We start from the raw sequence: 25774 nt of genomic DNA on the forward strand, positions 1-25774 counted from the left end.
TTATAAACATAATTAATGAGTGAATATGTAATCGATATTATTTTTCGAAATAGAATACTTATTATCATTTTATGTAAGCGTTGCCGACTGCCTCGCGGTGGCTGGATTGAACATATTTATCCAAACTCAAACTTAATATAAACACTGAAGACAATCATTTTTAATTAAGTTATACAGAAATTTTTACAGCTTCGTATATAAGCGTTGTGCACAAACCTTCATCTCGAATATTCAAGCTCGCCCCACCCTTGTTTGTATACATAAACAGAAGATTTCGATCGGGTTATTTTATCCGACTGCTGGCAACTAATGTAGATGCATATGCTACCACAGCATATTTTCTGTAGTAGCAGCAAGTTTTTTTGCAAATATCTTAAAAATTAAGACCAATCGCCAGTAACATATTTAGAAAAAAAGTTGTTCAGAATCATGCTTCCCACTACATATTAAAAATATAAGTAATGTATAATATATAAATATAATATATAAAAAGGCATCAGAATCGGAGAAGTTGAGTTTTATCTGTACATTTACCAAAGAATTAATTCTTTTTAAAATAATGAAATAAGATAAAGGAAAGAAAATTGAATTATTTTCTGTTTTTAATATTCAATAAAGTAAATTTACGTTATATGAAGAAGACGTGACGTCATTTTAAAGTTACAGTATATACAGATATTTCTATGCAAAACTATATTGCAGTATCTCATAAAAAATAATTCAATCAAGGTCGTGAATTACGATCGCAATGAATAAATTCACTCAAAATATAAAAATAAATCATTGTTAGTGATTTCGGATAACATCTTTAATAGACATATAGAATATATTATAGGTGCATAAAAAGGATTAAAAATATATTTTACATGGAGAAAATAAGGTTAATATGTACCTATATGTATTTACATATATGTATTGCATACATAGTATGAAAAAAACATTATATATTTTATTAATATATAAAAATACATAGAATAAGCTTAGAATGTTGTTACAAATATGTATCATTCACAGCCATCAGAAAGAAATCTATAAGATAAAATATTAGAATTGACCAGTGATCGAAATTTTATATATCGACGTGTGGTACGACCTTAAAATCCCTAGCAATGCTATAAACACGCTTATATATACAAATGTACTTTTTTTCAAGGAATATAATGAAACTGTGTACTTTCATTCATATATAATGTAATGAACAATCTATTACACACACCGATTAAATTATTTCATAAAAATCTGTTATGATTCTCCATAAATGTAATAAACTAACAAACTCTGTACGTGTATTACAAAATAACTTGTTTTTCTTGTGCAAAGAAACAATATGTCCACTATCCTTTTTGGCGTTCGCAATTTTCTATTTATCACATATTACAATATAAATGTGAGATGATGTGAGTGCATTAATTGTTTGTTTGACAATGTACTGTATTGCGGAACTTGTTCTCGAATTTTGTTTGTGAATCATGACAGAGTCGGAACTTTGCCGGCTCTGCGCCGAAACCAAAGAGAATTTTATTGGAATTTACGAAGCAGAAGGACAAAAATTAGCCATAGAAGCTAAAATTGCTAAATGTTTACAAATTCAGGTAAAAATAGCTCCCTTTTTTAAATAATTCTTTTTAATGCAATAAATTTAATAATTCTTTCTATTTTTTTGTTTGTCCTAATGAAATATGAAAAAATTTCTTTCGAATTTTAATCTGATATTACGTTTTAGTATTGTTAGATTAATGTCTATATTTATGAATATATATGTATATTGTAGTAATATTTAAATTAAAATACTGCTTACAGGTATTAACTAATGATGGATTACCACTTACAGTTTGTATAGATTGTTGTATTTTATTGAATCAGTGTAGTGAATTTTTTGAGAAAACCAATCAAGCACAAGTGTCTTTAAGACAATTACTTCTAAACCCTAAAGTTGAGCCACAACCATTAGAATCAAATATAAATTATATTCATAAAACTATTGCATTTCCAAAGGAAGAAATTGGCGAAGGAATTGTTGAATGTCATTTATCAAATTATATCCATGATACATCTAATGCTTCACGTAATTACTTTATTGAAGAAAATAAAAATGATAACCACCAAAAATATGAAAATGAAGAATCTCAAGATAATGTGAAACAAAAAAAATGTAAAATTCAATTTAAAAAAGCACCGCTTAAACAAACTAGAAAAAAATTAAAACGAAAAAGTCAAAAAATGGAGGACCCAGACGTATACATAAATGCTGATTTAAAAAAAGAACATAAAAATATAGATATGAAAACAAATATTAAAATTCCAGATAATTATATGACAGGTAAATATAATCATTATAGTAGCAATATAACACATATAAACATATAAACAACACATATAAAAACTATCTATAAAAATTTTAAAATATCTTATAAATAGATTAGTTGATAGTAAGATGAATGAAAGTAGATATTGATGATTTTAATAAAAATATTAATATCAATACAAGCATAACCGAAGTTACAAGGATCTAAAACATATACTCAAAAACCATTGTTTGCTTACGAAAACTTATAGATATAAACATTATTTTTTTTAATTAAATAGATTGTGCTAGATAATGGTGTAATGGTAATACATTTTTCTAGGATGTTTATTGGTGAAACAAAATGAATCCTCTTATTTATATTAAGTAGAATAAAGTATTAATTTTTTGTCATTTATGGATAGTTTTTATTAAACTGAATAACATTTACTTGAAACATTTTCTTTCATACTGATAAATTCTAATAATTAAAAAGTTTTGACAAAAAATGCTTATCTAAAGAGAAATTTTATGTGAAAAAAGAAAAGGGAGCAAAATACATTTTACATTGAGAATCATTCTATTAAATATCTGAAATGATGCCTTTGGTCTTGTAAACAATTAGTAGATTTTTCATAAATACTGGTTTGAACATTTAAGAACAGTTAATAAAGTAATTGATAGATATACTATATGTATTTCTATGTTTATATTTCCTTTGTTATTATTTTGTTTTCATTCATACGTACTTCATACTTCTTCATTATTTATACAAAGCTTTGCGCTTTACATAATCCTATTAATTGAACAGAACTGTTTGTTTACTTGTCTGGAAGATTTAAACAAGACTAACCTTATTCATTTTCAAAGAATGATGATGAAGAACAATGATTAATTCATATTCAGTTTTTCAAAGAATTCTCTCAGTTACAAAGCAAATAGAAGAACATGCTTGTAAATGGAATCAAAATAGTTAAAATAATTGCTTATATTTGTACTTAGAATCCAATTTTATTTTTCACTATAAGACTTTATTTATAGAGAATGTAAAAGAATGCTTCAAATAAATACTATCCATTAGGATAATAATTATTCTGATAAATAAAAATTAATACAACATTTGGTCCTCTACCTCTTCTGCCATACTAGTCATAAGTTTATTTACATATTAATGATTAACCCATGTAATCCACTGAAGTAAAAACAAGTGAAGTCGATATCTCTTTGCAGTAGTCTCTAAGAAAACAGTTCATAATACTATACATATTTGATCTATTCTGTGAAAACGACACTAAAGAAGTGTAATTTCTATTTGACACATATAATATCTCTAAATTATTTACTGTTTACCAAAAAGTTTTGAACATACACATATATACACAAGATGTTCACACCATTTTAGCTCCCAGCATTTTTCTTATAGTTGGTTAAAAGAGAGAGATTTACGATTAAAATGAGAAAAGACAAGCTTTTACTATTTTATAATATGATAGCTGGAATATATTTTTAAATTGTTTATGGTTTTCACATAATAATAAAATGATTATTGATGTATGTACAATATTATTATGTTATATGAAGGTGATCCTTGAAACAAACCAATAGTCTGCAACACAATTGAGTTCAAGTTTATTAAAATGCAAAAATTAATAAAATATTTTGTAGCGCTACATTTATTAGATAAAGTTATGAAATTCTAGTTTAAGAATAGAATTCTTTGTATTAAAAGGCACTTTCAATTGTGCATGTAATCCAATCAATAATTAGATTATTTCATTGTTGTTTGTATATTCATGGAAATTAGACAAATACCACAACAATACTTATATATATGATTGTTGATATATTGCAAATATTTATAGTTAAAACCCATATAAAAAAGTAATGTGTCACAGTTGTGTTGAATTCATTTTCTGTTTATTATTAAAAATATTATTTGTTATTGTTTTACTTAGTAATTAAACCATTGTTGCACACTGGGTGTTATTATGTAACTGAAGATAAAATGGATATATTGTGTATTTATTATAAATCAAATAAGAATAGAACAACTAATTTATTACTATATACAGAAAAACATTCACATAGATTCCATCTTAATGATAAGCAATTTCACCCAAAAACCATACTAAGATGGAAGTATTTGTAGGAAGAAACCATACATTCGAAAAAGCAACATAGTTACTAAAATAAACACAATTCTTTTTGCATTTTGAAGAAAATCCGTTTATTTTAATGCAGAAAGTAACTACGTTATTGTAATATTTCAATAGATTCTGTATATAAAATTTTGGAATTACATAGATACATATATTTTAAGTCTTTAATTGCGCAATTATTCAACGAAAGTGAACTATAACGTTGTAAAATAATGTGCCGGGTGTATAAACATTTTTGGTAAAGCCCACTTAGTGTCTTAGTAGTCTTTCACGCCCCCAGCTGCAAAAATTTAATAACATCAAATCGCTTCTTTGGCACCATTGAACTCTTATTGGAAGCTTTCTTTATGCAGTAAGTAATTTTGTAATAATTTGAAATCATGAAGTTAGGTATTTCATTCTATTGAAAGCGAGGTATTTCATGTGTTAAAGAATATTTTCTGTTTCCTCATTAATACGACGCTATTTACTTTCTATCTGATTGCAAAACTGTCATCCTAAATTTTAACTGTTGTAACTCCATTTTTCAAAAATATGTACTTAATCAGTTCATGTATATATGTCTCATTCGTATAAAGAATATAAATCCATAAGTATATGATGAAAATTCTACTTAGAAAGCAACAGATATTCTTTTAAATGTTTTTAATCCTAACTTCATAAAACAATTTAAACTTCATAAACTTCCAACTCAATTTTTTCGATTTACAAATTGCAGATAAAACGGTGAACCGAAGGAACGAAATATAAACATTGTAAATACTGTCAATATAAGTGTAAGTGAAACTTTGACATCATTTTTTAGGAGAACGGCTGAGTTGTAACCCATGGTTCTTTTAATAAGTTTAGTTAAAAGTTTAGTTAATTTATTTAATTAGTTAAAAAAAATTGACCTTAGAATTCAAGGTCAATCTAGAGGTGTAGAATTTTTTACCAAAAATATTTATACTACCCCTACAAGTTTCGCAAATGGATATTAATAAATAATAGGAATGGTTTCTATTTTTATAAAAAATACTTTGGATAGAAGTCATTAAATCTATACTGATACAGTACTAAACTATTGCGTATACCATACAGATATGCAGAATTCAATGCAAAAAAGAGAAATGAATTTTAATTTAATTTCGTGTTAATGTATGGTGCGGTATAATCACTAACATATTATTAGGCGTTCATCTTTACAACAATACTTTAAGTGAAAATAATCTGATCCTTATATATACATTTTTAAGATTATTGGGAAACGTTATTCGTCACCACGGATATGTATGTTCATTAAGACCGAGCTGCAGCTCGTAATTTTGCAATTATTAAAGGGTGTTTGGGCAATATGCGATCTTTAGATTTCTTATGAAACCACCTTAAACGTTTATGTTATTTTGTTGATAGATGCAAATAGCTTAAAGAGATGAATATCAGGATAACATTAGCACAAAGTACACAACGAAAATCATTTTGCGAATTTTATATATATAATCTGATTGGCCTGCATGTATTGTTTCTTGATATATAAAACAGTATAATTTTCAATAAATGTACTGTTAAAAAACGTTAGAAATATTAATTTAATTTTTATAATTTATTTTGAAATTAAATGAATATATAAAGACAATTTATTCTTATTATGAATATCTGTGTTCAGTCATAACTACACAAATAATCGCAAATATTATTCGATGTACTTAATATAATGATGAGAAAAATGTTTTACATAGAAATCATATATAGAGAAAATTAAGTAATTTCAAATAATATTCATTAAATAAGAATTTCTTGAAATAAGATTTTCAAATAATATTCTTAGAAAAGATTTAAAAATTTTAAAAGTCATTACTTTTTTGTCTTGTAGTGGACTTCTGCCTAACCGACTCCTATGTGTCAGACTTATGATTTATGATCAAATAAATAAATGATCGGTTCATCCGAAAGTATACAGTCTGTTCTCTGTAATGGTTGACACGATTTTTCAAGCATTTTCGCTAATCTGATGAAAAGAATAATAAAGTAATTAGTATTCATTTGGCAAAAAATTTCAATAATAATATTAAAAAATGTTGTATTGAATAAAAAATCAAGATCATCATGATATTATTAAATGACACCATATATTGCTTTTTATGCAGTGTCAAAATTGACACTTACACAAATTCAGCGATGTCATAAACAGTTGCTGTTTTCCAATAACTTCTTAATAAAATCAACTTAAAATACATGGTGATCAGCAATTGGTGAGCAGTACTAGTGGATACAGGGTAGTTCGCCCCAAAAAGATAAGTTGAGAATAGAGAAAATTTTTTTGAAAATTTATCAAACATATTTAAACTTGGCCAAACAGTGGTTAGGTATAAGTAAAGAATTAGCAGGTGGTTATTATACGTAGGAAGATAAGTCAAAAACGTTTAAGGCCTTATTTTTAAGCAAATAAAGTTTGAATATGTCCAATTAAATACTGGTCTGATACACGCGCATGATACATTTTCAAATTCATTTTTCTAAAAAACAACGCATGTTAGGAAAGAGTCTTTTGTACATTTTTGGGTTATTTATAGTTTAATTTTTACTCGTATTCAGTTTAGAATCAGCCAAGTTTAGTTATACTTGTCAAATATTTGTACTAAATCTTCTCGGAAACGGAGCATCATATGAAAAAATTCTATTCTATATTTTTATCTTATTTTTTCTTGTTGAATCGCACTGTTGTATAATAAATTACATTATTACCCTGTATAATAAATTTCCTTATTAATGTGTAAATCAAATATAATCATATAAATATGAAAATATCCAGTAAGCTTTCTGACTGAACATAAATGATAATACTTGTCATAAATTCAGTCTCATACTCATGGTATATATTCGTATTGTTATAGTAAGTGCATTTTGAACTTGTCAGTTTGATATAAACGAAATATAGATAAATATAATAATATAAAAAAATAAGGAAATATATATAAACGAATCTTAATATGTCTATCTACTATAGGAATGAAATATTTTTTTAATTCCAAGAAGTTGATATGTTATATGGTGATTATAAAAGAAATAACGCAAGACGGTGAATTGGAAACATAGAAACTGATATCTGGATCGATGCAACAAAAAATTTATCACACTTTAAGCTGACTTTTTTAATTGGAGGATAGCAACTGTGTATGATATTGTGTATTCGTTTCGATGTTACTTAGTCAAATTTGAATTTTTATTGAATAAACTTTTCTTGGTAATCTTTATTACCGTAATTTATTTTCAACAGAGTATTGATTAACTTTTGTTCATAATATTAATATTAATATTTTCTCATAATATTAATAGTCACAACGAAATAATTATCAATTATCCAGCATTAATTAAAAAAGTGTACATATATATCTATAATGTTTAATCATTTACATATGTGCCAGCTTTAACTGAACTTACTGGAATATCTCTTTACGAATTAAGAATATAAAAGAATGGTAGCTAATTGTTTTCATCTCAATAAAGTTGTGACCGATTGAACGGAACAGGATAACTAGGAGTATACTGAAAACATATATGTCATACATTATTTACCACATTACGTTTTACATCATTTTATAATAGGATTTATATTATCTGTTATATAATACTTATATGTATAGTATATTATTTATTTCAATTTATCGCGTGTCTTCACATCATTGAACAAGGATTGGAAAAAGAGTTGAGAATTTATATGATAAATAGTATCTAAATTGACTAAAGAAGCATCAATAAACATAGTTTTTAAGTTAAAATAATTTTATAAAACATTACTATAATAATGTAACTGATTTTTCGGCTCTAACGTATCGCATAAAATATGAAAACAGAGGATTATCTAAAAATTTTTGCCACAGTTTTCTTTTACTAGCATCTATATGCTTAATATCTTCTTACAGAATCGCAAATATTGCAAATGTCGCAGATATCCTGATAGAATCCATCATACATGTAGAGATCGGTCAAATAACATGTACAAGTGAATATGAGATGACTCGTTATAAAACAGTAAAAAGAAAGTATAGAACAAAATTTTTTCGTCTGCGGTTAGTTTTCGAGAAAATCGAGTTTAAAAATTTGCCAGGTATGCTTGAATTTGATTAATTATCGACTGGTTACAACAAAATAATTCTACATGCGAAAGTAAGTAAAAAATGCGGAATAACATTTTTTCATTTAAGGCTTTATTTTCGAGAAAATAGAGTTTGGATATGTTTAGTTAAGAATTGACCTGGCATACGTTTATGATAAATTTTCAAATTTATTTTTCTGGAAAACAAAGCATTTTGTGAATAAATTTTATTATACATTTCCAACTTACTCTCACATGTTGAATAATTTCCTGTTGACTATTTACTTCTGTCCAGTCTGGAATTAACGGAATTAATCTTCAAATATTATTCAATTTTTGGACTCATTTTTTTCATAAACTTCATATGAAAAATTTTTTTCTATATTTTTTCCTTATTTTTTCATAAGAGATCACTTCATGTCCGCTTGTACATGTTATTCAGCTGATCTCTGTACTTCCGCAACTTTCTTATATTTAATTAAAGAATTATTGAATTATAGGACTCTATTAAAGCTTTATTTATTTAAAATGAAACATCGGTGACTAACGCATGCAGATTTTGCTAAAACCGTGCACAATTGTCATTAGCTGAACTTAAAAATTTTGCTGCATTTTTTAAAAGAGGACAAGAGACCTTTCTAAAGGCCTATAAATCTGTGTGAAAATTTTTCGAAATAAATCAATTGTTTAAGAAAATTAAATTCCAACTCCTTTTTTTTTTTTGAGATATTTTAATCTTTTTTAGATGAGTAACGGCTTTTATTTATTCTCAGTTCAGCGATGTCCAAAAATATGTAATTATCGTAATTATTTCATGTAATATCGTTACTCTTATTTTGTGCACTTCGTATATTGTCTGTCATTTCAATTAGTTTAGTTATCTTCCGAAACACTGGAGTACTAATTATAAATAAATAAATAAATAAATATATATATACTATATTTATACAGATATATTTATATTATATATATATATTTATATTTATATTTATATTACATATTTATATATTCATTTATTTATATTATATATATAGTATAATTATATATATAACGATAACAGCAAGTTTATTCAATGTAATTGTTACAATAGCGATGTTCCGAAAAAACATCCTTGAAATATAAATACTCTTTATATGCCAAGCATATCGAAGTACAAATCCTCATTCCACCAATGAGTTTCATCATCCTGCATTGTAAAACAACAATCTATCAGATTTTCGTAATGAAAAGTTCCTTTCTCTAGATATCCACTTTTATGTCACGAATGTTTAAACGAATTCCAAAATCTAGAAAAGAAAGCTGATTATATATAAGTGATTATAGTTTTATAATATTACAATTCAGTAAAATGACTTGATCGGACAAAGTTCTCACACAATATTTCCATATGGAATATTTCCAAAACTGGGAACATGTAGGGCCAGAGTCTGGAGGCGGTACTTTTTCTATCATTGTTTCTTTAATATCATGAGAAAAAATATCTCTTTTTCTTGTAGGAAAAGGTGTAAGAATCTTGGACAGCATTCATTTCATGAATCTAGTAGCAACGTTCAAGATCTTATATTTGTCAAGAATATTTCTGTAAATGAAGTTTTAGAGCAGTTGATCATTAATTTGCCAGATTTCGAAGCAGAAAATGTCCCTAATGAACATTAGAATTTGAATAAATCTTTCTTTACTTTAGGTTCGAATTGCCTATATTACTTGATTTTTCTAAAATAAAATAAAGAGATGAAAACAGCTTTTTTTCTACTCTATTGAAATATTAATACAGTAAAACTCCATTTATATAATCTTCATTTATTGGAACGAAATTTTAGTTAATGCCTAATTATTTGCCTAATAATGCTTAATTAACTCTTGTTAGTCGAATTCACTTATCTGAACATGAGCTCCTGTCATATCAACAAAAAACAATAAATGAGGAAAATTGGACAGCTCCTATTATATGAAGTACAGTTATATAGTTCAGATAAATAGAGTTGTTATATTTATATTATAACTTTATATTATATTATAACATATAACTGCCTTCGATTTTACACTTATATCATTTCCAATTGCTATTTCGGTATTTCTAGCATCTTCTCACTCACAGTATCAATACTGGACCTATAAGTGGTAAATATAGTATAAAATAATAATAAATAACAGTAAATACTCTATCTAACATATGATTGTAATGGACTGATGTGTTTTATTTTATAAAAAAATATTGTGTACAATGTATAGATGAAAGTAATGTTATTACAATTTTTATAAACCTTGTAATTAATGGCAGAAATAAAAACCAACCCATGAAATACACAAAACAAACGACAAGTCCTTTTCATTTGAACGAAATTAAATGCCGTTTTTCACACAGATTTATAAGTCTTTAGAAACAGTATAATTTTTTGATACCTTGTGTTTTATATGAGCAGTTAAATAGAAGGTGTGATTCGGATGAAAAGGCTGATTTCCTGTATATAATAAAAAAGTTACACCAAGAAAATACAGCAAAATTCTTAAATTGGTCTAATGAATAATTGAAGATATGGTGTCAGTTTCTGATGTTTTTTTGTTACTTTAATATGTACTAATATTTAAATCCCGAATTTTTTATGTATTATTTTTACTAAATAGTAATTAATATCATATATATTTTAATATATGCTTAAGTGAAGTTCTAATTGTGTATATCTATAATGAAAAGTTATGTTAATTATATCAGATAGTATATTGGAAAAATTATATTTATGCTGTAATTTTTAAATATAGGTACTGACACAGACTTAGAAATTATAGAAGCACATACAGTAGAAATATTAAAACGCAAAAGAGAAGAAAGTTTAAATAGGTATCCATGGCTTTGCACTGATTGTAATGATAAATTACCTAGTTTAGAAAAGTTAGAAGAACATCATGAAACTATTCACAATCAACAAGCAAAATATATGTGTGTTTTATGTTGTAAAGTTTATGATAAATATTATGGTTTTCTTACTCATGTCAAACGACACAAAAACAAGACGAAATTCAGGTAAAATTCAGGTTTATTAAGTTATGTGTAAACTGTTTAATATACATAATTTTCTAATGAAACTATTTAATATATGTTATAAAGTTGTGAAGATTGTGGAAAATCATTTGTACATAAAAAGGTATTAGATTCTCATAAAGCGATTCATAGTGAGGAACGACCTCATGTATGCCAAACCTGTGGGAAAGCATTTAGACAACAAAGTGCATTATATATTCATAGTCGGTGTCATTTACCAGATACTATGAAAAATAGATTTCCATGTGATCAGTGTGACAAAAGGTATAACGTTATATATATATATATATATAAATATATATATATAAATTTTGTTTTTGTTTATTGATATAAATTTATTTATTTGTATATCACTTTATAATGTATGTTCTTTGTATGTGTATGCGTGCACGCACATGTCTATAGTTTATATTGTGAATATTTATAAGTACTGATTAAAAAATGTCATTTGATAATTTCATATTTTATTTTGTTAAAAATATCTCCTATGTGCTATACTAAAATATTACACAGATTATGATTGACTCAATCAACATCTCTAAATTAGTGAAGATTTGCTAAAGAAGTAAATTGTAAAATTGACTTTAATTTTAGAATTCAAATCTAAATTTTAAGAAGAAATATCAAAAAAGCCATGTGTCATAATCTGATATTATCTTAAATATTATTTTAGCATTAAAAAAGTTTTTCTGATGTGACTATTTTAGAAACTCAATATTATATTTACAATATATTTATTTAATTTCTTCAACTTCTATATCTCTTTCAAATTTACAAATTAATTATTGTGAGGAATATTTCTTTATGGAGTTGTCCATATACATGCTTTTATGTTGCAACCATTATGCTGTAAATATTTTTATAATCTGATTTTTATAACCATAATGAAATTTTTCACAAAGTTTTGATGTTGATTGACACTTACATTTGAAAGCAGTTGCTTTATTCTATATTTTAATTCTTGATACATAAGCTTATACAAAACTTGTACATAAACTTGTCCAAATTTTCACTTCTGAATTGCTTTAATAAAAGTAAGCTAACAAAATATAAGTAATAATATTGTAAATATTGTCAGTTCAAGAGTTAATTAAGCTGTAAATACCAGATTATTTTTTATTGTAATACATATTATCCTTTTTGTGAGAATACAATAAAAAAAAATTTGGCCTTGAACTTCAAGATTATAATTTTAGTACCTCATGTATTTTAGCATTACACTTGGGTGATATATAAGTAAATTATAAGTAGTATGCGAGTAATAAAAGAAGTTTTTCAGATTTTCAACAAAACCAAATTTAGTCACACATAAACGTATCCATTCTGGTGTTAGAAATTTTACATGTGATCAGTGTGGCAAGAGCTTTATTCAGAAAGGAAATCTAGAAGCTCATTTTTTAACTCACTCTGCAGATAAGCCATATAATTGCAGTCAATGTTCAAAAGCGTATGTTTATTAAAAACATATAATTTATAACTTACTTGTAACTATGTTTACATATTTAATGTTATTTGCAGTTTCAAAACACCACTACAGTTGAAAAAACATGAGACAGTTCATACAGGTGCTAAACCACATCAATGTGCTATATGTGGAAGAACTTTTAGAGAAAAAGGTACCTTAAGGGAACATCACAGAATACATACTGGTGCAATGCCATTTACATGTGAATTTTGCGGTAAATGTTTTCGATTTAAAGGAATATTAACTGTAAGTTAATTAAATGACTAATACAGTATTATTTAAAAAGCAAAAAGTAATATCATTTTAAAATTTATTTTCAGACACACAGAAGACAACATACTGGCGAACGTCCATATAGTTGTTTAGAATGTCAACATCATTTTACAAATTGGCCAAATTATAATAAGCATATGAAACGTAGGCATGGAATTAATACATCTCATGCAAAGCATTTGTCACAATCTCAACAGATACAATCACAGCAGCAATTACCAGAGCAGCAATCAGAACAGTCACAAGCAGATCACTCAAATGCTTCAGAACATTCACTTTCTATATCCCCTACGGAATCATCAACTGTACATGTAAGAAATTATTGTATTTGATCTAGTATTATAGTTCATAGTATAAAAATATATGTGGCATTATGTAACATATGAAACTTATTTCAAAGATGAATTTAAAATGATATTACAAATTGATATAAATGCGCAACAAATTTTATTACATTTTTAATGGAGTATCCTCAGCAATTTATATACATTAAGGACTATGAGAGAAACTAAGACTTGATTTTTATTCCATTTTGTAGTCTGAAGTTCCGTTTTTATGATATAAGCATTACAAATTTTGAAATTCAATTCTTAACCCTTTGCACTCGGATGTCTTTTCAAAGGGGACATCGTAAGTCTCACATACCACTCGGATGTCTTCTCTGAGAGGATATCAAAGCTTATTAGTGATTACGGAGGATGAACTCATTCCACCGCAACTTTCTGTGAAATGCATGTTTCCCTGAAGTTTTCTGTTGAAATGGCACCAGGAAGCAAATCAAAATATGGTACAATTGCCAAGATATATGAAAAAAATATCAGTAGGTTTTACATCAGAAGAGAACGTGAGAAGTGCATTCACGACGGTTCGAGCGCTTCTCTACTCCACTTGAAAAGAACGTTAAGGATGAGTTGTAGAAGAAAGGTTGGTATACAAGTATACCTGGCACTGTATAGTGAAATTTGAGGATATAAGTAAGCAAGTCCAAAACTGGAGAAAAAGATTTTCAAAGCTGAACTCAGTTCGTATTGAAGTGTCGAGCGTTATGGATAGATCCTTGTACTAGTAAGTCAGAAAATCGGAAAAGTAATACTCTTTTGGTAAATATAATTTTGTGGTTTCGTAATTTACTTCAGAAGGAAGAAAAAATAAAAAATAAATGACATATTACAAGTTTGTTAAAAGTCTTATAAATCAGTTGAGAGGTAATCAAGAACATATCTACTTACATCTTTGTCGGATAATGGACTGAACAACAAATTACATATTCCCAATGTAGGAGAAAAAAAAATTGGACTGTATTGTTTGTTCTGATAGGAAAACACCCAGTAGAAGACGTCAAACAACTTATTATTGTGAAACATATATAAACCTGCAGTGCATACTGCGAATTGCTTCAAAATTTATCATACTGTAAAAAATTATAAGAAATAAAATTTTCGTTTTGTGGCAAAAAATGTGATCCTCAACGTCTACAAATTCATGTAAATCAAATATAATTACAATACTTGGTTCCAAAGCTATACTATATAATATATTGATTCTTAGGTTCACGTTTTCGCAATAAAGTGGCGTCGAGTTATTGGTAGGTAACGTCCAAGATGGCTCCGAGTGCAAAGGGTTAAAGTATGAGTTTATTTAAATGATAACAATTTAAATCTGCTATTTATTCTAAACTTTAGATATACATATTCACTTACTGACAAACTATACAAGAATTAAAAATTGAATTGAAAAACTAAACAAATAAAAATTTAATTTAATTTCTATCTTTTGGATAGTTTTCAAAGATATTTCAGTGTTAAAGCTTTAGAAAATGTATTAAAGTGAAGCAACATGTTATCTTTTCACTATCATATTTGAACTCTATTTGAAAATAACATTTTATTATGAACATCATTATAAATATAAAGGGATATTATTCCTAAATACAGATTAATTCTTTTTCTAGTTAACTCGAAAGCGGATGCCGCTGCAGTAATAATCTCATATCAATTATGTGATTTGTCATTAGAAGTAGATATTGTTCCTATGTAGGACATAAATGGTATATAAATATATACACCCACATACATATATATGTAATATTTAGTACATAATATGTATATACATATTATATAACATGTAATATATATGTAATATATAGTATGCAACATGATATATATATATAACCCATAGTATATAATATGTACATCTAACATATGCATATGTGTTATATATATATTACATACATATTTGTAATAATATATGTAATATATTATATATGTATTATATATATATAACCCATAGTATATAATATGTACATCTAACATATGCATACGTGTTATATATATATATAATATGTAATAATTCTCGATTAATAGATGTATTTTCATCTTAATAGGCATAGGTTAGAGTTACCCTATGAATTCTTAGAACTGCTCTTTGGGAGAGAACAACCGCGTTATCTTTAACTGCTGGTTGACGATATCTCACTGTCAGTTACTAGTGAATCATTAGATTATAAAAATAAAATTTTTATGCTTTTAAATTTAGGATCATGAGATCATATACATCAATGGAATTGCTTATGTTTTTTGATGAATGTGACACTCAACATGATTATATCTGAACGAATTTAAAGTACATTTCTTGACTATTTTATACTCGCTCAATGTTTCTCATTTTCATTTTCGAGGGGTGTGGAAACCGATTAAAATTCACATCGACTCGATGAAGGTCAGATGAAATTGGTTTGAGAGCCCCAAATAAAACTATTAAGAGAATATACATAAAAAATGGTGATGATAAGTCTTAGATGAATAAACACCAGATTCAAAATTTGAAAGAAAGATTATTTTTATTTTGATAATATTTTTAAATTAATTACAAAATTCTTTAACAACTTTACATAGAGGATGAAATTAAAATAAAAGAGAGAACAATATAAATAACTAAAGGTATACTCGAACGAGTTGAATGTTTTCTGTACAACTGCATATGTGAGACTGTAAGAAATGTTTGTTATACCTCAAATAAAAATGAATATCATCACTGTATTAGGTTTGGTTTTAGGGTAGGTTTTTCAATCCGTCCGCTTTGTGGCGACCGGGAACGCTTGCGTAAAATAATAACAAACTAATTATAAAAGTAATAGGGGGTAAATAATTTATATTATTTTACGAACTAGAAAAATTGTTATTGTTTGCGTTAGTGTTACTCATCGCTTCATAGCGACTGGATTGAAAAAAGTAACCCAAATCCAAACACAACAGATTGATGATATTCATTTTTAATTAAATTATAGTAGACATTTCTTACAGTCTCACATATCATATGCAGTTGTGCATAGGTCTTTATGGCCCAACCTTTGTTTATATAAACTATATAAAAAAAGAGGGGCGGTCAGCAATCAATACTAACGCGTACGCCATTATGGACGCACAATTATAAGCACAATTTACTCTAATGGTATTGATAGTATTTTACGAATATTTCGAAACTATGATCAACCAACAGTTACATGTACACGAAAAAATTGTCCAAAATTGTGAGCTTTTCAATATATTAAAAAATTATGGAAATTGGAAAGGACATAGCTGTCTCACAGATTCACCAAAAAATTCAATGTTTTATAGTGTTAAATTAGCATGCAAGAAGCATTCCTATCTATTTCTTCTTAATAGTTGGACTCTTACCGAGCCGATCTAAAGTTAGACTGTTCGTTCAAGCTTGTACCCGAGTCATGACTTGGGATCCCAAAACTTTTGGGAGTCGGAGCAATATGAATTTACATAGATCGGGGGCTGATTCTGTTCGAATTTCTATCGGCTCGCCTCGAAGTTTCGGATCCCGACACTTGGGACGATTTGTACACCTCTAATATCAACTCTTTCACTGTGGATCCCGTACGAGCCGAAAACTAAAAATTGTTAAGATTTATAATTGTTACAACGATACATGTACCGTACGGGGCGTAAATATTAATTAGCTAAAAAATTATATCGAAAATCCACTAAAATGGTAAAACAATCCTTTTTTTAAATTTTATAACATAGTTAATACGACATGTCGTCATTTTAATCCACATGAAAAGCCTAAAGCTTATTCTTGAATCAAGAATTGATTTGAAGAAAACTGTCTTTTAATTCTTTAAATCTCTTTACGTAAAACATTTTTTTTAAATAGAGCGATTTGGAAGGAGGTAACAAAAAATGAAGTTCACATCGATAACAGTCGCAATTTACAGGAAAAGTAACTTATCACTGATTTTAATGGGATTTTTTAATTGCCTTGTAGATATATAAACAATGGGAAATATAAAAAGACTAGTGGTAATCTTGACAAAAATAGGAAAGCTTTTTAAAAAAGGAAGGAGGTAGGAAAACTTTAAGAAGTTAGTGGCTTATAGAAACTCATTGTATTTTTAATATAAATTGTTTATTATGGTGAATGCAAATATGTCATTCTTATGGAAATATCGGTCTTGAAGAGGACGCCACAGATTGTACAAGTCTCATCTCCAGCTGGATTAAAAGAGTAATATAGAAAGCGTTAATTATAAGTAAATAAATCCGCAATCGGCAACGTTATTGCAAGATTTAATATAGTTAAATTATATTAGTATAGTTATTATTTATTAACTAATATATTTTTATATATATTAACATATATTGCGAGTCATTTTGCGTGTATGTGTGCCCCTGACAATAGTATTATATTAACTGATGTGTGACACAAGGAGATTGTCGGTCGGAACTTACACATTACGTGTGCATGTTGTTGCTAAAAGAGTAAAACCTATATAACTCAAGATAAAGATGGGAATAAGGTAATTTGTAACTTTCCATGTATTTCTTGATACCTGCGGTTCTTCATTATACGATGGAGTTACTGATTGCAATTTTATCAAATCTAGATCAACATTTATACCGTTCTTTAAAACGGACTTGAGGGAGAGGTTGAAGAATTTGTACCTTTCTTTTTGAAATCAACATTTCAATGAAACTATATACACATGTCGGCATTTAATTTGTAGTAAATTAAAGCAATTTTTGCTATCAAATTCAAAATGTTTTAATGTCATTATCAAGGAAGAAAGAAAATAGTTTATTGCTAAAAGGAGGAGAAACAAGAGAGACAGAAATACATAGCAGGGTAGCATCATGAATTATAGAATTGTAAAATCTTTAAATTATAATTTAATTTGTTAACACATTGGCGACGGATGATACATCATAGTATAAATGCACCATTCAAGTTCTTTACTTGGGTACGGATGATGTGAAAACACGTCATCAGATACCTTCGTATATTTGTCTCAAAATAAATTTATATTATAAATAGTTCAATTTCTTTTAAAAAAGGCTATGTTAGATGTCTCACGAATTGAAAAAATTGTTTATGGATTTAACTTTCTGTTATATGTCTGTTATATGTGTTATATGATGATTGATATCAAGATTTATGTATACGCTAGAGAGATAAAGTACGGATTCGACGGTTGGACTTTACTTCAGACCGTAATAACTCTGTTTATAGCACGATAAGATATTTCTTTATGGTTGATAAAATGACTATGCATCGACAAGATGAGAGTAAAATTTGTTAGTTTTTCCTTGGACTCCGCAACTATCGCATGTGTTTCTCAACAGCCTGTGGTTCCTGTGTTTGAATAGTAAAAGTTTTATTTCTTATGTTTTCCTAAAAATCTTTGAATGGACGAAGAAGGAGATGATATTGTGAAGATTTTATCAGAAATCGCTGATGATGAATGTAACAGTGAAGACTCTGATATTGGGCAGGTACGACGAAAAGTGCATGTGTTAGACGTGCTTTCATCGTTATTATCAAATGAAGAAGAAATAGAAATAGGAGAGAATAATAGGGATTGATTGGAACTTGATCCAGAAAAACATAACGAACAATTCGAAGGTGTCGCTAGAGAGAAAATTTTTCCAGATAATCCTCAAATTGTTCCAGATATCACGTCTTTATTCGTTGGAGATAATTTATTTGAAAAAATTGTACTCGAGAAAAATCGTTATCATAATGCAAATAGCCACAGATATAAAAATTCTGCACATAGATCTAAATGAATCGATGTCACAGTTCCGGAAATGAAGAAAGTATTTGCCCTCATAATAATTATGGAAATTAGGAAAAATAAGATTGGTCCACAAATTCACTTATAGAAACTCCAGTTTTTGGCAATATTATGGAGTAGACGTAGTAGTATGTAGTAGGTTTTTGCAAATTTGTATTTTCCTTCGTTTCTTTAATAACACAGTTATCCGTCCAAATGACAAGAGGCTAATAAAAGTACAGGAAATTATAGATTATTTTGTAATAAATTTAAAATCATATCTATCACTAGGTGAAGTATAATCCCATAGAGAGGAAGACTTCGATTCCGAGTTTACAATCCGAACAAAACTATAAAATATGGCATTTTCAATAGAATCATTGGTGAATCAAAAACACGATATATTTACATTCTTTCCTTTATTGTGAAAAGAGTAATATTTTGGAGAGTACTATTATAAATCAAATGGATCAATATCGGAACGAATGGCATCATGTGTATGCAGATAATTTTAACAACAGTGTAACTTTGGTTTCTAAATTATTATCGCAAAAGGTTAGATTTTGGGGAACAATAAGAGTAAATCAGAGAATATCGGATTCTTTAAAAAAATATGAAACTTCAGCGTGGAAGAAAAAGGGGAGAAATTATGATACAGATATGGAGAAGTACAATGTAGTTAACAATGTGTAGGAGTAGTAAATAGTTAGGAGTTAATATCACTTATTGAGTGCTAAAGTGTTTTTAAATATCATTGATTTATTTGTTGTTCTAACTGAAATAATATCTTCAAAACCAAATACGTATTCCTTAATAAGCAATTCAATTAAAGGTACAATATGTTTTTATAAACACTATTAAGTATTATACTTAAAATTATTTTTCTTTATTCCTATTTTTAAGATGTTTTTATTTTTTTCAAGGTCACTGAGATCCGATCGTCTGTATCTTCTATTTTTCTCACTGATTATACGTATAAACAAGGAAATCAAAAAGAAGTCCCATCAAAATCAGTGATGAGACACCTTTCTTACAAATTGATCATTGTATGAAGTCATGCAGATGCTGGATTGTTGGATATGTATTCTATATCCATTTAGAAATCTAAATAATAGGGTATACAATATTCTAATGATACAATCTTCCAAGTCAATTTTGATTTACTTAGTGTTCCTAATCTGTAAGTTTGCTGCAAATTAATACTTAGTAAAAAATTAGTGTATGAATAGTTCGCCATAACCATATGAGTGTTAAGGATGGTCCCATTGAATACCGAGATTTAGTAATACTGCGAATGATTGTATTTTTAAATACTTTTGCGACCTTTGCAAAATATACATTTGTACTAAAATATCTTGCAACTTTTGCATTTTTAGAATCGCTTAAAATTTTATTAATATAATCATGATAGTTGTAACGATTGGTTCTTGTAACTCATTATTTCATATAAAAAAGTACTAAGTTACTTATGCCAAACGAAATGCATTAACCAACGCATAGAGAAATGTAGTTATTTAAAAAAAAAAAACGGAATTAAAAGCTCTACGTGTCCACGCGCAAAGAAACTAATAACTTCATGTCGTGTCCTTTTCGAGGCCGTGCAATCTTGTTTTATAATATCATATATCTTTTATAATAATGTGAAATCATGAAATTAGTGCTTCATTCTGTTTATGGTTGGCTACCACATGTGCTAAGGAATTCCCTGTTTCTGCATTAATATCACGTTATTTATTTCTTACCTGACTGCGAAATGTAAATATATTGTAAATAATGTCATCGCAAAAACCAATAGAACTTTAATATAATTTTTCAAGAGTCACGATTAATTTATGACTCATGGTTCCTTTTGCAAAGTTGGTCATAGTGATACGTAGAATACGATGCAAACAGAAAATGTAACTTTTTGATCTTGAAATTCTAGGTCAAGATCAAAATTAATTTTGCGGCAGTTTTTTTACATTAATCTCCACCAAACCAAGAGTGCAGGATCACATTGCGATGGTTCCGACACTTATTTTCCTTGCATCCTATGCATTCAATTAAAGGCAATATAAGTATATAAACATATATAAATGCTTTGAATATAACAGTTATTTTTTCAATCTCTTAAATATTCGCTTTTTTCTCGATTTTGTCGTGTTTCTGATTTCGATTAACGTTCTCTCAGCATTACTAAATTCATTAGTATGTCATAGTAGTCAATGACAATTTATTGGTAATAAACCAAATTGGCAATAAATCACTACATTTCTGTCAATGTGTGACAAGTTTTTTCACTCCGTCAGCGAAGAACTCTACTGATAAAATACTTCGCAGCTATCTTGACTTCATCCTCGATATTAAAATGAATACCTTTCAAGATCTTCTTTAATTTAGGGAAAAGATGAAAATTCGACGAATTTTCGGATGATTTAATTCCATATCGTTATATCGAAGGGTCCTTTTCAATACCATTATTATTATATGTATAAAGAATAAATGAAAATGATGATGAGGGTCACGCCGAATGTAGTTTAGCGGTTAAAAAGATATGGGGTCCTTAGACATTAAAATAAACTGACAATTTCCTTCATCCCTTTCCTTGATTATAAAAAGTGATTGTTTTTTTATTCGGAGGTTCTATTATTTGAATTTCTTTGTTTGACTATTAGTTCAGATGTGGGAGGCTCCGGTTTTGTACCGGAACTCATAAAAGAATAATATTGACAATAATCACTAGTACTTTATAGAATCTTCAGTTTCTTCCACGCCTACTAATCAAAGACGTGTTATGCGTTTGATATTTTTGAGGTGTAATTTAGAAATGATATGTATAAGTGCGTCTATACTTGGTACGCATTATCATATAATATTATAATATCAATGCATATGAATGTGAACGGGCAAGCCTTGTACGTGCCGTGCAATCACTTCAGACAAATCAATATGGACTAAAGTTTATTGAAAATTTATAATATTAAGTTGCAGTCTTGTAAACATAATTTTAAGAATGTAAGTCATAGGTGCTATTTACAACCCCACAAGCACACGAAAAGAAAAACTACCGTTCTTGGTTTCTTTCCCGAGGTTCTTTCGTTAAGTCCATTTAATCCGATGCTTGAGGCAATTTAGAATCCTTAATGCCTGTGTAAGTAGAACTAACATTATTGGTACGTTTTGGTTATTGTCACGCAGGAGAAGATTTAAAAGACCTGTTTGCATGAGTTACGTAGACTGGATTAGGGTTTTTGGAAACCATGATATATTGCTCTTCTATTTGATGGGGATTTCGTGTTTATTGGCAATTCAGTTTATTAGTGAGTGAAGACTGAAGGTGGGCAGTTTAGTGTCCTTTGTGTAAGATCTTTGATGTGCATATTGGGTACGCCAGGTTTTTCATGTAGTTTGTGTGAACTATAGTCTCTTGGTTTGTTCAGGATTATTTTTAAGAATCTATCCTAGACTTTTTAATGAACCACAGACCCGTGTTTCGTATGCCACGACAGATCTTGTACGTGTCTTGTATAGGAGTATTTTGCGTTTCTGGTTTGTTGAGCATTTTGCGTATGTGTTTTAGCTGCTGAACACCAGACTTGTGTTCCATATGTCAGGATTTTGTATAAGAATATTTTGTGTTTGATTGACAATGGACTCTCCCTATCTATTAGGAGGAGTTCTAATTGTTCCAAATAGGTTTCCTTATGCGGTCGTGTTTGACTGGTTTCCAATTAAATTTAGTGTCAAGAATGACGCCTAGATATTCTCCTTTTAATTCTGCTGTTTGCTGGTATACAATTAGTTTGATGGGTAGATGTGTTTCAGTTTAATATTTGGGTTCCCAACTCTAGAGGTGGGCTTAACACTAAGAAAAAATGGTTTTGATGGTGAGCAATTGCCTCCTCTGGCTACCATGAAGATGTGTACTGTCATCTGCATACATATACATGCGCGCGTGCACATACACACATGTATATGTTTCATATTTTCTGGTATTTACAATATTCATCTAATATTTTACTGAAACATTTATATTTATTTGATATTTAAGGGCCCTTCTGTGGCTGCGAGAAGAAAAAGTGATTTTTGGGGAATTTTTCAAGAAAACGCGTATATATTTATTTTCATGAAGGGTTTGGTTAATAAAGATACATTTAAAAAATTTTTGTTAAATTCGCACGTAAAAGTATTTATTTATTTAAGAATTATGTTCTGGAAGATCTTTTTAAAAAGGTGGTTTGCGGTGAGCACTCTTGCTGGAAACTGAATCACCTGACATTAAAATTTCGGGAAGATATAGTTAATATATTAGTTTATTTAATCTTTAATTGAAACAATTTATATGAAGTTTATTTGGGACAAAGTGATGGATGTTAAAAGTTGAAGAACTGATTTTCATTTTAAGAAATATTCATTTTTCGATCATAAAATAGAAACTAAATATTTGAAAATGAAATTCATCGACTAAAGATTAGATCTTTATACCTAACGTAAGCCGTTAAGTTTCGGAACGGATTAGTTCAGCAGTTTTCGATTAGTGGATACCGACTTTGGAAATGCGTATTTTGACAAAAATGTGTAAGTTCCAAATTCCACTTTTTTAAAAACATTTTGTTTTATTTACAGAGTCATCTTAAATCATTCAGGACATATTCTTGTGTACTTCAAGAAAATATCAAAACTCATCAATCAAATTTTTCTAATTTCCTAGCTCCATAGGACCTTTTGAAACAGTTAAAATATTGTAATAATGATAATAATATTAAATAGAAGTACATGCCGATTTTTATCTATAAACTATACAAGTAATTATAAAGTTTTGCCCTATTATTTATATATTATCCATATAAATTTTATATTTATATATTATCATATATAATTATATATATACATATAATTATATATTATCCATATATATATATATATATATTCCATAAAAACGCATTTTCGCATTTAAATATCTAAATTAAGGAAGTTGTAACACTCAATAACCTATTAGTTATTTATTTTTATTTGTTTATTCTTAAGTAATGTATTATATTGAATATCAATAGAATTAGATATAATAAGCTCCTTTTTTTAACAGTCATGAAGGAGAAAATGCATTTATGCATACTTACCAGGCCTTACTTGTACCTAGCACGGGAACTTTGTACTTGTATTTCGGGGAGCTGAGATATAATAAGAAACAATATTCTATCAACTACAGTATCTTTCAGTCTGTCTGCCGTTAATGCATTTACCAATTCTCCGGTTTTTGAAAATACGCGTTTCGTCAGTATTGAAATTGCCAGCAGAAAAATTGTAGATTATACATTATACCTGCCTACTCACTAAAATCTTTAACAACATATCGAAAGCCGTCTCATAGAATTTTCGAGTAGAGAGAATTTGAAAATTATTAAACGAAATAGAAAAAGAGGCTCGATGTTTGCAAAAATGTGTACAATTTCATTATAATTCGCTAAACTTCCTGGCGATCGAATGCAATTTTAAATAAAAAGAAAATTACATTGTAGTTATATTTCAGATAAGCTTAATCAAAGATATCAGTTACTAAAAGAAAAAAATGACATATGTTCACTTCATATGCCTACATGTTCTCGCAAGTGCAGGTCCCGAGTTAACTGGATAACCACAGAGTTATATATATGTCGGAGATGAAAGTACACCGGGCCTTCCCTTCGAAATTCTTAGGAATATCCGTAACACTTTAATCTTATAAGCAACCCGATTATAATTGTCTGAGATTTGCGATAATGAGCTTGGGCTCAAGGCGACAACTAGTCGCCGAACGTAGCCGCGGTCACGGGATGAACGTTCTACCTAACAGAGGTATAGAATTGCATAGCTCTCCTTAAAAAGAAATAGTTGTACCGATTCCTAACAATAAACATTCCAACGGTCTCTGCCCCGTGGCTCGCCACACACAGATCCTATTCTTCGGGCAAGATGATTACCAGATGTCGATGCATCTCCACAGTACATGTTCAGCTAGCCTGAGGACCCGCTATAAATCTTAGGATTTAGTTAACTAATCTCCGTCAAACGGACAAACAGTCTTTATCCTAACAGTCCCTAAATCTGTCATATACTACGGGATGATACGGTAAATCTGCTTTTCTCAGGAACGACGCTTTGCGCTAGCAACTTTCTCTCAAGGGCGGCTAGCATTCTTCTCTAACCACCAACAGAGAAATTAACCAATAACAGCAACGTCAAATTCCCTTACTTTCCGAGCGAAGGTTTTCCTCGACGAATCCGATGATCTTGTGCCCTTAGACACACCCCATTAGAGTGTTCCTCTGCAGCATCACCGCGACGGAGAAGAGACACATTCTCGTGCGAGAAAAACAACGTCTTTACGATCAGTGAATACTTTACGTTTTTAACAAAGAGTCAGACTTAGACTTTGAAGGAAAGTACATTATACTA

At 28.5% G+C, this 25774-nt stretch overlaps 1 protein-coding gene across 4 annotated transcripts in view; it reads left to right on the forward strand.

Moving 5' to 3' along the window:
* Nucleotides 1-1100: 1100 nt before the first annotated feature.
* The window catches only part of LOC139986348 (uncharacterized), a 30075-nt gene continuing 5401 nt past the window's right edge, over nucleotides 1101-25774 (forward strand). Inside the window, exons 1-8 of one of the 4 annotated variants that reach the window (XM_072001603.1) lie at nucleotides 1101-1592; nucleotides 1801-2320; nucleotides 11279-11540; nucleotides 11625-11822; nucleotides 12838-13005; nucleotides 13077-13269; nucleotides 13344-13607; nucleotides 20284-20711. In XM_072001603.1, the coding sequence (XP_071857704.1) occupies nucleotides 1470-1592; nucleotides 1801-2320; nucleotides 11279-11540; nucleotides 11625-11822; nucleotides 12838-13005; nucleotides 13077-13269; nucleotides 13344-13607; nucleotides 20284-20412 (1857 nt within the window). In that variant the 5' untranslated portion in view covers nucleotides 1101-1469 and the 3' untranslated portion in view covers nucleotides 20413-20711. Of the gene's footprint in view, nucleotides 1593-1800; nucleotides 2321-11278; nucleotides 11541-11624; nucleotides 11823-12837; nucleotides 13006-13076; nucleotides 13270-13343; nucleotides 13608-13696; nucleotides 13890-13918; nucleotides 14754-20283; nucleotides 20712-25774 lie in introns of those variants that run through there. The other 3 variants (XM_072001605.1, XM_072001604.1, XM_072001602.1) reach the window with 3 other exon arrangements.

This window comes from Bombus fervidus, chromosome 4, assembly GCF_041682495.2.
Source record: "Bombus fervidus isolate BK054 chromosome 4, iyBomFerv1, whole genome shotgun sequence".
Taxonomy (NCBI): Eukaryota; Metazoa; Arthropoda; class Insecta; order Hymenoptera; family Apidae; genus Bombus; species Bombus fervidus.